The 15,501-nt window shown below is 48.0% G+C and overlaps 1 protein-coding gene across 1 annotated transcript in view; it reads left to right on the top strand.

Annotated features, from left to right (window-relative positions):
* The window catches only part of LOC140192800 (autophagy-related protein 2 homolog A-like), a gene marked incomplete at its 5' end in the record, with an annotated part of 161,929 nt that overhangs the window by 92,940 nt on the left and 53,488 nt on the right, over nt 1–15,501 (top strand). Inside the window, one exon of the mRNA XM_072250278.1 lies at nt 3,696–3,846. Within this exon, the coding sequence (XP_072106379.1) occupies nt 3,696–3,846 (151 nt within the window). The remainder of the gene's footprint in view (nt 1–3,695; nt 3,847–15,501) is intronic.

Below are 15,501 nucleotides of genomic sequence, written 5' to 3'. Positions count from 1 at the left end.
AGGGAGGATGGCCACTTAGCAGGAAATTCGGAAATCGGATGCACACAGGGACTGGTGCAGCATTCCCTAGAGGATAACTTGCAGGTTGATCCGGTGGTGAGGAAGGCAAATGAGATGTTAGCATTCATTTCGAGAGGTCTGGAATATAAAAGCAAGGGTGTGATGCTGGAGCTCAGTAAGGCTTTGGTCAGCCGCACGGAGTATTGGGAGCAGCTTTGGGCCCCACATCTCAGAAAGGATGTGCTAGCCTTGGAGAGTGGAGAGGATGTTTCCTGTAGTGGGGGAGTCCAGCACCAGAGGGCACAGATAGAGTGGATGTGGAGAGGATGTTTCCTATAGTGGGGGAGTCTAGGACCAGAGGACACAGATAGAGTGGATGTGGAGAGGATGTTTCCTATAATGGCGGAGTCTAGGACCAGAGGACACAGATAGAGTGGATGTGGAGAGGATGTTTCCTATAGTGCGGGAGTCTAGGACCAGAGGACACAGATAGAGTGGACGTGGAGAGGATGTTTCATATAGTGGGGGAGTCTAGGACCAGAGGACACAGATAGAGTGGATGTGGAGAGGATGTTTCCTATAGTGCAGGAGTCTAGGACCAGAGGACACAAATAGAGTGGGTGTGGAGAGGATGTTTCCTATAGTGGGGGAGTCTAGGACCAGAGTGCACAACTGCAGAATAGAGAAATGTCCATTTAGAACAGAGCTGAGGAGGAATTTCTTCAGCCAGAGAATGGTGAATGTGTGGAATTTATTGCCACAGACGGCTGTGAAGCCTAAGACATTGGACATATTTGAAGCAAAGGTTGATAGTTCTCGATTAGACAGGACATCGAAGGTTATAGAGAGGAGAAAGGAGAATGGGGTTGAGAGGTATAATAAATCAGCCATGATGGAAAGGTGGAGCAGACTGGATGGGCTGAATGGCCTGATTCCTTATGCTGGTAAGTGGTGACTGAGGAAGGGTGAAGCATGGAGATGGGAGAGTGGATTGTCGAGCAGCAAACATCCAAACAGATCATTCTAGCCATTAATACCTCGAGCTCGTACAATTTGCAGCGTGCTACAGTTACTAGGGAGTGTCGTGCAGGCAGACAAATCAGGTGTAAGTGAATTGCAAATGCAAAACCTGCAGATGCTGGAAATCCAAAGCAACACACACCAAATGCTGGAGGAACTCAGCAGGCTAGGCAGCATCCAAGGAAAAGAGTAAACAGTCGACATTTCAGGCTGAGGCTCTCTTTCAGAACTGATGTAGGGTCTCGGCTCGAAACGTCAACTGTTTACTCTTTTGCATAGATGCTGCCTGGCCTGTTGAGTTCCTCCGGCATTTTGTGTGCGTTAAGTAAGGTGCAAGTGCCATAAAGTGGCTGGCTCGGAGATCAGGTGTTCAGTTTCTCTGTTCAGGAGTCTGATCACAGCGGGACAGAAGCTGGCTTTGCACCTCGTGGTTCGTGATCTCAAGGTTTTGTATCTCCTGTCCAACAGGAGAGGGAAGATGAGAGAATAACCAAGGGCTGTGATAATGTTGCCCTCTTTCCTGAGGCAGCGGGAGTGATAGACACGGTCAATGGAGACAACTAACTCACACAAAATACTGGAGGAACTCAGCAGGTCAGACAGCGTCTATGGAGAGAGACGACGATGAAGGGTCTCAACTCAAAATGTTGGCTCTGTTCCTCTCCACGGATGTTGCCCGACCTGCTAAGTTCCTTCAGCATGTTTGCGTGTGGTGCTCAAGACTTCCAGCACCTGCAGAGTCTCTTGTGCTGCAAGAGGAGGAGGCTGGTTTGTGTGCTGGACTGGGCTGTGTTCGCAGCTCTCTGCGCGTCCTTACTGCCTTGGGAAGGGCATGGCTTAGCACTGCAACAGCTCTGCCCAGAGGCAGAGAGGGGTTACTGAGCCTTCCGGGGCCGAGCAGGTGCCGTTCCAAGCCGTGATGCATCTGGAGAGGACGCTTGCTGGAGTGCATCGCTAAAAATTGATCAGGGTCACTGGAGTTGTGCCAGATTTTCTTAGACTTCTGAGGCAGTAGAGGCGTTGGTGTGCTTTTTGGCTGCAGTGTCTGTACGGCTGGACCAGGGCAGGTCGTCAGTGATTTTTACAACAAGGAATTTAAATCTCTGGCAGGAAAATGAGTTAAAGTACAGAGCAGCTGTGATCCAGTCCAGTCAACTTTATGGTCACATGCACAGGAACAGGTGGAGCAGGAAAACTGCCTGCAGCAGCATCACAGGCACGTAGGGACAGGCAACTGAATTATATGAGACAGTAAGAAGTGAAGAACAAAACACAAAGGAAAAAAGGACCTTAGTATTAAAAAAACCTCAGAAGGGAGTCCATGGTAGTGCAAGAGGTGGTCCGTAGTGTTCTGTTGGTAGGTCAGGAGGTGGTCTGTAGGTCAAGAGGCAGTCCATCGTGTTCTGTTGATAGTGCAAGTGGTGGTCTGTAGTGTTCTGTTGGTGGTGCAAGTGGTGGTCTGTAGTGTTCTGTTGGTAGTGGAAGAGGCAGTCCATAGTGTTCTGTTAATGGTGCAAGAGGTGGTGCATAGTGTTCTGATGGTGCAAGAGGTGGTCTGTAGTGTTCTGTTGGTGGTGCAAGAGGTGGTCTGTAGTGTTCTGTTGGTGGTGCAAGTGGTGGTCTGTAGTGTTCTGTTGGTGGTGCAAGAGGTGGTCTGTAGTGTTCTGTTGGTGGTGCAAGTGGTGGTCTGTAGTGTTCTGTTGGTGGTGGAAGAGGCAGTGAGTGGTGTTCTGTTGGTGCAAGAGGTGGTCTGTAGTCTGTTGATGGTGCAAGAGGTGGTGCAAGATGTGGTCTGTAGTGTTCTGTTGGTGCAAGAGGCAATCAGTAGTGTCCTATTGCTGGCACAAGTTATGATCTGTAGTGTTCTGTTGATGCAAGATATGATCCGTAGTGTTCTCTTGGTAGCTCAAGAGGTGGTCTGTGGGTCAAGAGGCAGTCCGTCGTGTTCTATTGATAGTGCAAGAGGTGGTCTGCAGTGTTCTGTTGGTGGTGCAAGAGGCAATCAGTAGTGTTCTGTTGGTGGTGCAAGATATGATCTGTTGTGTTCTGTTGAGGCACGATGTGGTCTGTAGTGTTCTGTTGGTGGTGTATCGGTTGGTAGTAACACCCAAAGGGCATGTCTCGGATGGTGAGGGTCTTTAAGGATGGATGCTGCTCTCGGTGCTACCTTGTGAAGATGTCCTTGCTGGTGGGGAGACTGCTGCCCTTGGTGGAGGAGGCTGGGTCTACAACCTTCTGCAGACTTTTGGAGCCTCCATTGCAGGTGGAGAAGAAACCAGTTAGAATGCTCTCCACTGGACGTGTGGTCATTGTGCTGCACAAAGGTGCTGATTAGGGTTGTGCCGGTTGGCTACAAGAATCAAATGGTTGAAAGGCAGCTGCCGCTGAACCTGATGGTGTGAGACTTCAGGCTTCTGAACTTCCTGCCCGAGGGGAGCTGCGAGGAGATGGCCCGGCAGGGGGCGGGGGGCTCCTTGTTATTAGATGTTGTCTTATCAAAGCAGCGCCTCCTGTCAGGGGTGGGGAGGTCTCTGTCCATGGGTACGAAGTAGATCAAGGGTCAACAAGGGTGAAGGTCATCCCTTTACCCGCTTCCAAACCTCGAGCGCGTACCTTGTGTCCCAGCAGCCGTCCTGGCCCGGGGACCTGAGGCTGTTGTGTTTTCTCCTTTGCAGGGGGAGGCAGGGAAGGCGGTCAGCGGCTTTCACGGAGAACTGGTCCTCGACGTGGAGAACGGCACCATCTTCAGTGTGTCGCAGTACAAGGGCCAACTAGAACTGGGCTACCTCTGCATCGAATCCAGCAAGGTGTCCCTCTACCAGAAAGGTAGTGTTGCCACCCAGGGGACGTTGGGCAGACCGTGCGGGGGCAGAGGGAGCTGTGGGGTGCAAAACCGAACACGGCCACCCAGGGGACGTTGGGCAGACTGTGCGGGGGCAGAGGGAGCCGTGGGGTGTGGGGTGCAAAACCGAACATGGCCGATGCTGTCCTCTCCTGGAAGTAGCAATGAAACGCTCTCCTGAGGGGTTGAAATTAAAGCAATGGTGTCTAACAAACAAGGGTGCTTACTAGATTGTGACTCTGGGCTGGGGAGGAAGGGCGCGAGAATGTGGGAATTGGCCAGAGTTCCTGCTTCTGATTGCTGGCTGATGGTCTGATTCCGAGATGTGGGAAATCCCAGGAGAATGTAGAATGGAGATCGGGGTGCTGTGGAATGCCGCGGCGTAGAGGTAGGCATACGGCTGTTAAAGTGCCAGTGACCTGGACTCAGTTCTCTCCGCTGTCTGTAAGGAGTTTGTACCCTCTCCCCGTGACCGCATGGGTTTCCTCCGGGTGCTCCAGTTTCCTCTCACAGTCCAGAAACTTGTGTGTTGGCAGGATAATTGGTGACATGCATGTCACTGGGCAGCGCAGACGCAGAATCTTTGCGCCGGGAGGCCTTGGTGCCGAGCTGTGTCTCAATAGAAAACAACTCTCAGATGGGGATACAAGGCATCATCGGGCTCTGCTAGGACATTGTGCCCTCAGTGTTAAAGCATCACCTGCCTTGGATTCTCCGAAGGGTTTGAGGTGGGAGGGAAAGGTTTAAAGGTGACCTTCAGGGGAAGTTTTTAACCCGGAAGGTGGTGGGTACATGGAACGAGCAGCTCTATGGGTGGGCACATTTACAACCTTTAAAAGATGTTTGGGCAGGTCAGTCGATGCGAAAGGTTTCCGGGGATACACAGGCGAATTAGACTAGCTGAGGGTTGGGCAGCTTGGTTGGTGTGAATGAGTTGGACCAAAGCGTCCGTTCCTGTGTTGTGTAAGTTTGACTTTATTCTGATTGAGGGGAGGGAAGATCTCCTGCAATGTTCCTCTGTGGCTTTGAGGCAGACAGAGACACAGAGAAGTCTGTGCCAACCTCAGAAACCCATTTCCACCTACCAGATTTATTCTCCCCATATTCCCATCAATTACCCTCCACCTTCTACCCCTGCACACCAGTGCCAACGTACAGCCAATTACCCATCAATTACCCTTCACCCGCACACCAGTGCCAACTTGCAGCCTATAAAGCTGAGTGCCTTTGCAATCTAACCCTTCCCTCCCACATTTTCTATCATCCATGTGCCTATCCAAGACTCTCTTCAATGTCCCTAATGTATCTGTCTCTACACTACCCCTGGCAAGACGTTCCACACACCCACCACTTACCTCCCATCACCTTAAATGTCCCTGATGTATCTGTCTCTACACCACCCCTGGCAGGACGTTCCACACACCCACCACTTACCCCCGATCACCTTAAATGTCCCTAATGTATCTGTCTCTACACCACCCCTGGCAGGACGTTCCACACACCCACCACTTACCCCCGATCACCTTAAATGTCCCTAATGTATCTGTCTCTACCACCACCCCTGGCAGGACATTCCACACACCCACCACTTACCAACGATCACCCTAAATGGCCCTGATGAATCTGTTCTCTAATCCAGGCTGCATCCTGGTGAATCTCCCCTGCACCCTCTCTAAAATTTCCATGTCCTTCCTATAATGAGGGGACCAGAACTGAGCACAATATTCCAAGTGTGGTTTGAACAGGGTTTTATCGAGCTGCAACATTACCTCACGGCTCCTGACTAATGAAGGCCACCACACTATATGCCTTCTTAACCACCCTATCGACTCAGGCAGCGACTTTGAGGGTCTCTTGACGGGGATCCCAAGATCCCTCTGTTCCTGCACACTGCTCAGACTCCTGCTGTTGACCCTGTGTTTCTGCCTTCAAGCTCGTCCTCCCAAAGTGAATCACTTCACACTTTTCTGGGTTGAACTGCATCTGCCACTTCTGAGCCCAGCTCGGCATCCTACCGATGTCCCATTGTGACCTACGTTCATTCATTGTTGCTCTTCAAAGCCTGAAATGTTACCTAACCTCTTTGTGTGAAAAACGTGTGCATTTCCAGTGGCTTGTTGAAAGAGCTGCAGGGACACGAGTGTCACACTCTCCTGGCTGCTTTTCACTTAACTCGAATCAGAATCTGAAATCTTCACCCATGCTGAAGAGTTGTTAAATTCTTCGTGAATCTGCTTTATTATCAGGCAGCCGCAAAGCAAAGAAACCCATAATAAAGAAAAACTGTCAAACACCTAATGTGCAGAAAAACAACTAAAGTTCACAAAAGTGATTCCACAGCCACGAAATCAGTCATCACTGCAGTCTCAGGGACGAGTAAACATGGCGGAGTAGCGAGCTGCTTCCTTGTCTCCAGTCCTGACACCCTGACCTTTTCAATCTGGTCCAGTGGTTAAATCAGGGGCCCCCAACCTTTACTGCACCGCGGACCGGTTTAATATTGACAATATTCTTGCGGACCGGCCGACCCGGGTGGGGGGGGGGGGGGAGGTGGGGGTTGTTAAACACGACTGGAATATAGGTGATAAGTCAACTATAAGTCAGGGGCTAATACACTCAGTTTCGTTTCTAAAGGGGTTTATCTAACGAATTTAATGTTAAACACACAGCGCATATTTTCCTCGCATGAATGTAGTGATAAGTCAATTATAACAATGGTCCCAATCCTCTGGGCCGCAAAGAACGCAAGGGTGCAAAGGTAGCCAGAACGCACCCAGCACATCTTTAAAAATCGGCAATCGCTTCTGATCTGGGCCAACGTTTACTTGCCGGGCAACACCTAATCAATTAGCTTGTTTATTTTGGCTTTTTTCTCAAAGGTGTGCTGGGTGCGTCCTGGCCACCGCTATACCGCTGCATTCTTCGTGGCCCGGAGGTTGGGGACCACTGAATTATAAGTCACTTATAAGTCAGTAGCATCATAACATTTTAAGTAACATTTGGATATTAAACACACAGTGCATATTTTCCCCGTATGAACATATAAAGTCACTGCAACGCACCAATATCGCTGAGTCAGTGGGAGCTCTGGGCTTGTTTCCCTGCAATGACACGGTCCTATCACAGGGTGATGGGAGACAGCAATACTCGAAGGGGGTTCCTTATGTCCAGTCTATTCCACAATTTAGTTTCCGTTACATACATTGCAGAGATATGTTGGAAATGGAAGCAACGTTTTCAGTGCTTTCGTGGCTATCTCAGGATATTTGGCCTCGACTTTGATCCAGAATGCCGGCAGAGATGTTATGTCAAACATACTTTTCAGCGCGCCGTCATTTGCAAGCTCAAGGAGTTGATCTTCTTCCCGCGCTGACATGGAAGATTCACCGGAAACATTCACAAATGGGTCACGGACCCATTCCTTTGCACGTCTTGGGTCACTGATGACCTCGTGTGTAATGACCTCATGTGCGTTAAAGCTCAACAGTGGGCGTGACAGGGAATGAAGAAAGGTGCAGCTGACTCATATCGTTTCCTCGCGGCGCGGTAGCACATGTGGCGGCCCAGTGGTTGGGGACTGCTGGGTTAAATCATCCAAACCTTGGGCTGTCCTCACTCTCGGGCGTGGTCCCCGCTGCTTCGATACGCTCTCGTTCATGGGCCCCGCTGCTTCAATATGCTCTCGTTCATGGGCCCCGCTGCTTCGATACGCTCTCGTTCATGGGCCCCGCTGCTTCGATACGCTGTCGTTCATGGGCCCCGCTGCTTCGATACGCTCTCGTTCATGGGCCCCGCTGCTTCGTTACGCTCTCGTTCATGGGCCCCGCTGCTTCGATACGCTGTCGTTCATGGGCCCCGCTGCTTCGATACGCTCTCGTTCATGGGCCCTGTTGCCTCGATTTGGCCCGTGTCCCGCCTCCCACCTCTGGTCTTTCCTTGCTCCAGGGCCCAACTTCTGCCTCGCCTCTGCTAGCATGACATTAAAATTACAGCAAGTTCCAGTACAAAGACTGACTACCTTGCTATTTCCCTTTTGTACCATTCTACCTTTCTAACTATCTACACAACCGTGCACATCTCTTGGGCACATTTTTTTTTATTAAGTGCGATCGTCAACAATAGCCAGATCAGAAATGCTGATCAACTTAACGTGTTCCCAAAGAGAACTCTGACAGGCCAATCAGATGGTTCACTGCTGCTCAGCGATAGAACACACAAAAAATCACATGCCAAGTACAAGGGTGGCTCGCCCCTGTACCCCAGAAACACAGCTGCGCGGTGCAGCGGAGGTATGTGCTGTGCATGACCTGATCTGAAAGCATCGTGTTGACTCATAACAGCTGGTGTTCACGGTGGAAAAGCTTGGTCAAGGATGGGGTGATCAGCACAGACGGATAAATTATATATCACTAGGGTGCCTGAGACTTTTGCACAGCCCTGTATTTGTCAACGTGGAGCAGGGAGCGCGTTCGTAAATCCGACGGAGCAAAGGATGTTGGCAGTGACGAGGGTGGAACACCGTGGAAGGAGTGTGGGACAGGTGGCAGAGAAGGAGTGCCGGGGGTCGGGGGAATCAGGATGAAAGAGATGAGGATGAGCCGGCAGGTTTACAAGTAGATGATGGGTGTAACATGAATATAAGGGAGGATAAGCCAATGAATGATTGGGTACAAATGCAGACAGAGCAAAGAGTTAAACTGCAGGACTGAAGGTGATGTACTTAAATGCACATAACATTCAGAATAAGGTGGACGAACTCCACCTGATTGATCAGTGTGACATTGTGGGCATCACTGGCTGAAAGAAGGACATAGTTGGGAGCTTATCATCAAAGGATATACTTTGTATTGAAAGGACAGGCAGGAAGGCAGAGGCCGTGGTGTGGCTCTGTTGTTAAGAGGAGCAATTACATCTTTAGATAGAGGTGATACAGGGTCAGAGAATGTCAAATCTGCGGGTGGAGTTAAGAAATTGCAAGGGTAAAAGAACTGTTGCGGGAATCATATATAGGCCTCCAAATACCGTAGTAGCCAAGATGTGGGGTTAAGATTGCAAGTGGAGCTGGAAAAGGCAGGTAATAAGGGTAATGACACAATTGTAATGGGGGACTTCAACCTGATTGGGAAAATCAGGTTGGTGCGGATTGCGAGAGAGGGAACTTGTCGAATACCTACGAGATGACTTTTTAGAGCAGCTCATGCTTGAGCCTACTCAGGGAAAGGCTATCTTAGATTGGGTGTTGTGTAATAACCGAAATCATATTAGGGAGCTTAACATAAAGGAACCCTTAGGAGGCAGTGAGCTTTATATGATTGAATTCATACTGCAATTTGAGAGGGAAAAGCATAACTCACATGTATCAGTATTGCAATGGAATAAAGGGAATTACAGAGGCATGAGAGAGGAACTTGCCCAGGTGGATTGCAGGAGGATACTGGCAGGGATGACAGCAGAGCAGAGATAGCTGAAGTTTCTGGGAATAATTCACAAAATGCAGGACAAATATATCCCACAGAGGATGAAGTTCTCAGATGGGAGGGGTGGGTAACCATGGCTGACTAAAGAAGTTAAGGACTGCATAAAAGTCAAGGAAAGGGCATATAAGGTAGCAAAAGTGAGTGAGAAGTTGAATGATTGGAAAGCTTTTAAAATCCAACAACAAGCAACTAAAAAAGCCGTAAGAAGGGAACGAGGACAGACTAGCCAATAATATAAAGCAGGATACCAAAGGTTTTTTCAATTATATGAAGAGTGAAAGGGAGGTGAGATTTGATATTGGACCACTGGAAAATGATGCTGGTAAGGTAGTAATGGGGGACAAAGAAACGGCAGATAAGCTGAATGGGTACTTTACACCTGTCTTCACTGTGGAAGACACCAGCAGTATGCCAGAGGTCTGTGAGTGTCAGGGAGCAGGAGTGAGTGCCATTGCTATTACCAAAGAAAATATGCTAGGCAAACTCAAAGGTCTTAAAGTCAGATGGACTACACTCCAGAGTCCTGAGAGAGGCTGCTGAAGAGTCAACAGGTGCATTGGTCATGATTTTTCAAGAATCTCTTGATCCTGGCATGGTCCCGGAGGACTGGAAGATTGCAAATGTCACTCCACTCTTTAAGAAGGGAGGAAGGCAAAAGAAAGGAAATGAGAGGCAGTTAGCCTAACCTCAGTGGACGGGAAGGTGTTCGAGTCTATTATTAAGGATGAGGTTTCGAGGTGCTTAGAGATTAATAATAAAATAAGTCAAAGTCAGTATGGTTTCTATAAAGGGAAATCTTGCCTGACAAATATGTCAAAAGTTCTTTGAAGAAGTACCAAGCAGGGTGGACAAAGGAGAGGCAGTGGATGTCGTTTACTTGGATTTTCAGAAGACGTTTGATAAGATGCCACACATAAGGCTTTTTAACAAGATAAAATTCGGTGGCATTACAGGAAAGTGTGGATAGCAGAACGGCTGACAGGCAGGAGGTAGCGAGTGGGAATTCTGTTTGGCTGCTGGTGAGTAGTGGTGTTCCTCAGGGGTCTGTATTGGAACCACATCTTTTCACATTGTTTATCAATGATTTGGATAATGGAATTGATGGCTTTGTGGCAAAGTTTGTGGATGATTCGAAGACAGGTGGAGGGGTAGGTAGTGCTGGGGAAGCAATGCGATTGCAGCAGGACTTAGACAAATTGGAAGAATGGGCAAAAAAGAGGCAGATGGAATACAGTGTTGGGAAATGTCTGATAATGTATTTTGGTAAAAGGAACAACAGTGCGGACTATTATCTAAATGGGGAAAAGGTTCAAACATCAGACGTGCAGAGGGACTTGGGAGTCCTCGTGTTAGAATCCCAAAAGATTCATTTACAGGTTGAGGCTGAGGCAACAAAGGCAAATGCAATGTTGGCATATATTTCAAGGGGAATAGAATATAAGAACAAGGAGATAATGCTGAACCTTTAAAAGACACTAGTCAGGCCGCACTTAGAGTATTGTCAATAGTTTTAGGCCCCATGTCTCAGAAAGATTGTGTTGTCATTGGAGAGAGTCCAGAGAAGGTTCAGGAGGATGATTCCGGGAATAAAGGGGTTAACATATGAGGAGTGTTTGGCAGCTTTGGGCCTGTGCTCACTGGAATTTAGAAGAATGTGGGGACATCTCATTGAGACCTACCGAATGTTGAAAGGACTAGATAGGGTGGATCTGGAGGGGATGTTTCTTCTGGTGCGGGTATCCAGAACTAGAGGGCACAGGCTCAAAATTGAGAGGTGACCCTTTAGAACAGAGGTAAGGAGGAATTTTTTTAGCCAGAGGGCAGTAAATCTGTGGAATGCTTTGCCACAGACTGCAGTGGAGGCCAAGTCCATGGGTAACTTAAGGCAGAAGCTGATAGTTTCCTGATCAGTCAGGGCATCAAAGGACATGGCGAAAAGGCAGGTGTATGGAGTTGAGTGGGATCTGGGATCAGCCATGATGGAGTGGCGGAACAGACTCGATGGGCTGAATGGTTTGATTCTGCTCCTATGTCTTATGGTCTTATGGGTGGGGTGATGGTGACATGGGCATGGGTACAGACACACCCAGCCCTGAGACACCAGGCAAGGTCATTTGATTCCAAACAATTGGTTTATTGATCATTACAGAATGTCTCTCTGGTGCTTCCCACTCCCTCCCCTCTCCCTTCCCCTTTTCCCAACCATGATTCCCCTCTCCCTGCCCCCTTCCCACTCTCAGTCAACAATAGAGACCCAGATCAGAATCAGGTTTATCATCACTCACGTGTCAGGAAATGTGTTTTTTTGTGGCAGCAGTATAGTGCAATATATAAAATTACTACAGTACTGTGCAAAAGTCTTAGGTACCCTAGTTATGTATATGTGCCTGAGACTTTGGCAGTTATCTATCTATCTGTGTATCTATCGATCTACTTCTTTGTCCATTCTGCGAATCTGTCTAAGTAGACCCTCTACTTCCTCAAAACTACCTGTAGACCCTCTACTTCCTCAAAACTATCTGTCCCTCACCTATCTTTGTATTATCCGTAACTTTGGCCACAAAACCATCAGTACCGACATCTAAATCATTGACATACAAAGTAAAAAGAAGTGGTCCCAACACCAACCCCTGCAGAACATCACTTGCCACTGGAAGCCAGCCTGCAAAGATTCCCCTTATTCCCACTCTCTGCCTCCTGCCAAATCAGCCGCTGCTTTATCCGTGCTGGAATCTTCCCTGTAATACCCCGGGCAGCTTGTCAAAGGCCTTCTGAAAGCCCCCTGGCACATCCTTGGGTTGTGGTGGTGGTTAACGCAAATGACCCACATTTCCCTGTACGTTTCAATGTACGTGTGATCAATTAATCTGAACTTCCTCTGCACCCGCTCCACATCCTTCCTGTAATGTAGCAACCAGAACTGAACACAACACTTCTGATGCGGCCTGAACAAGGTCTGATGCAGCTGCCACCTGAGTTCCTGACTTTTATTCTCCATACCGTGACCAATGCATGACCAATGAAGGTGGGCTTTCTTTGGGAGTACGGAGCTGAGCTCACAATCTGGTCACTAGCAATAGCAGAGAGCGAGAGGTGCTGACAAAAGTACCTTCGTCGGTCAAGGCACTGAGTATAGGAGATGGTTTCAAAGGTGCATTTAATGTCGGAGAAGCATCCTGAAGTTCTTTTTCTTCACAACCATCCATGAAAACAGAGGAGTGCCTCCAAAGAATGACAGTTAAACGTTAGAACCCCAAAGTCCCCCCTCCACTCACCGAGCACTCAAGCGTGAGCAAAGCGACAGCAAAGACTCAGATTTGCAGAATCCCAAAGACAACTCACTCATTCACCCGGCATTCAACATACCACAGGCTCTCTCTCTCCCTAACATGGAAGAAAGAGGTGTCTGCATTTCACAGTGAGAGGGGAGACATAACAAACAACTCGCTGGTTTACGATGTTAAAAGTCCAATGTGTCGCTTTTTCCAAGCTCTGTGCCCAAAGCTCTTGGGTCTCCGGGCACACAGCCTTAGATCTTCCATCTCCCATGACATAACCATCACCTGCCCGGACACTGACCTCCGATTTCCACTGCACCTACCACCCCCCCCCCCCCCACCTGGCGGAGCCAGGAAATCTTGAACCTCCGAAGGTGAGCGAAACTCGTAGGCCGTGCCCTTGGCGTGCTGAATCACAGCCGGATATGAAACACCGAGAGTGAGTCCCATTCCTGCAAAGAACTGTAGTCATTGACTGACTCCAGGTCAGGGTCTTCAAAAGAACCCTGAAAGGGAAAAAGGGAGATATTAAAGGTAGGAATATGGGATGTCACCGTATCGCTGTACAAGACATGAATGATACAGTATCTGGACTGTACAGGAAGGATTTCCGGTATCTGGGCAGAAAAGATTAGTAAGAATATGACTGGGACTGAAGGGTCTGGGGCTGTTTTCCCCCGCATCTGTTTCAGAAATGTGGGCAGGTTTCATTGATAGGGAAGAGGGTGGGTTTAATACTAGTTCAGAGACACGTGGACAGGTTTCGATAGGGAAGAGGATGGGTGTAACAGTGTTTCAGAGACACGTGGACAGGTTTCTATAGGGAAGAGGATGTGTGTAATACAATGTTTCAGAGACACGTGGACAGGTTTCGATAGGGAAGAGGATGTGTGTAATACAATGTTTCAGAGACACGTGGACAGGTTTCGAGAGGGAAGAGGATATGTGTAACAATGTTTCAGAGACATCGACAGGTTTCGATAGAGAACAGGATGTGTGTAATACAATGTTTCAGAGACACGTGCACAGGTTTCGATAGGGAACAGGATGTGTATAACAATGTTTCAGAGACACGTGGACAGGTTTTGATAGGGAAGAGGATGGGTGTAACAATGTTTCAGAGACACGTGGACAGGTTTTGATAGAGAAGGAGATGGGTGTAACAATGTTTCAGAGTCACGTGCACAGGTTTCGATGGGGAAGAGGATGTGTGTAACAATGTTTCAAAGTCACGTGGACAGGTTTCGATAGGGAAGAGGATGTATATTACAATGTTTCAGAGACACGTGGACAGGTTTCGATAGGGAAGAGGATCAGTGTAACGATGTTTCAGAGACACGTGGACAGGTTTCGATAGGGAAGAGGATGTGTATTACAATGTTTCAGAGACATGTGGACAGGTTTCGATGGGGAAGAGGATGTGTGTAATACAATGTTTCAGAGACACTTGGAAACGTTTCGATAGAGAAGAGGATTGTGTAATACAATGTTTCAGAGTCACGTCAACAGGTTTCAATAGGGAAGAGAATGTGTGTAATACAATGTTTCAGAGTCACGTGGACAGGTTTCGATAGGGAATAGGATGGGTGTAACAATGTTTCAGAGTCATGTGGACAGGTTTCGATAGGGAAGACGATGTGTGTAACAAAGTTTCAGAGTGACATGGACAGGTTTTGATTGGGAAGAGGGTGTGTATTACAATGTTTCAGAGACACGTGGACAGGTTTCGATAGGGAAGAGGATCAGTGTAGCCATGTTTCAGACTCACATGGACAGGTTTCGATAGGGAAGAGGATGTGTATTACAATGTTTCAGAGACACGTGGACAGGTTTCGATAGGGAAGAGGATGGGTATAACAATGTTTCAGAGACACGTGGACAGGTTTCGATAGGGAAGAGAATGTGTGTAATACAATGTTTCAGAGACACGTGGACAGGTTTCGATAGGGAAGAGGATGGGTATAACAATGTTTCAGAGACACGTGGACAGGTTTTGATAGGGAAGAGGATGGGTGTAACAATGTTTCAGAGACACGTGGACAGGTTTTGATAGAGAAGGAGATGGGTGTAACAATGTTTCAGAGTCACGTGCACAGGTTTCGATGGGGAAGAGGATGTGTGTAACAATGTTTCAAAGTCACGTGGACAGGTTTCGATAGGGAAGAGGATGTATATTACAATGTTTCAGAGACACGTGGACAGGTTTCGATAGGGAAGAGGATCAGTGTAACGATGTTTCAGAGACACGTGGACAGGTTTCGATAGGGAAGAGGATGTGTATTACAATGTTTCAGAGACATGTGGACAGGTTTCGATGGGGAAGAGGATGTGTGTAATACAATGTTTCAGAGACACTTGGAAACGTTTCGATAGAGAAGAGGATTGTGTAATACAATGTTTCAGAGTCACGTCAACAGGTTTCAATAGGGAAGAGAATGTGTGTAATACAATGTTTCAGAGTCACGTGGACAGGTTTCGATAGGGAATAGGATGGGTGTAACAATGTTTCAGAGTCATGTGGACAGGTTTCGATAGGGAAGACGATGTGTGTAACAAAGTTTCAGAGTGACATGGACAGGTTTTGATTGGGAAGAGGGTGTGTATTACAATGTTTCAGAGACACGTGGACAGGTTTCGATAGGGAAGAGGATCAGTGTAGCCATGTTTCAGACTCACATGGACAGGTTTCGATAGGGAAGAGGATGTGTATTACAATGTTTCAGAGACACGTGGACAGGTTTCGATAGGGAAGAGGATGGGTATAACAATGTTTCAGAGACACGTGGACAGGTTTCGATAGGGAAGAGAATGTGTGTAATACAATGTTTCAGAGACACGTGGACAGGTTTCGATAGGGAAGAGGATGGGTATAACAATGTTTCAG

Source organism: Mobula birostris, unplaced genomic scaffold (genome assembly GCF_030028105.1).
Source record: "Mobula birostris isolate sMobBir1 unplaced genomic scaffold, sMobBir1.hap1 scaffold_268, whole genome shotgun sequence".
In the NCBI taxonomy this organism is placed as follows: Eukaryota; Metazoa; Chordata; class Chondrichthyes; order Myliobatiformes; family Myliobatidae; genus Mobula; species Mobula birostris.
Note: the sequence above shows the minus strand (reverse complement) of the source record. Positions and strands in the feature narration are given on the sequence as shown.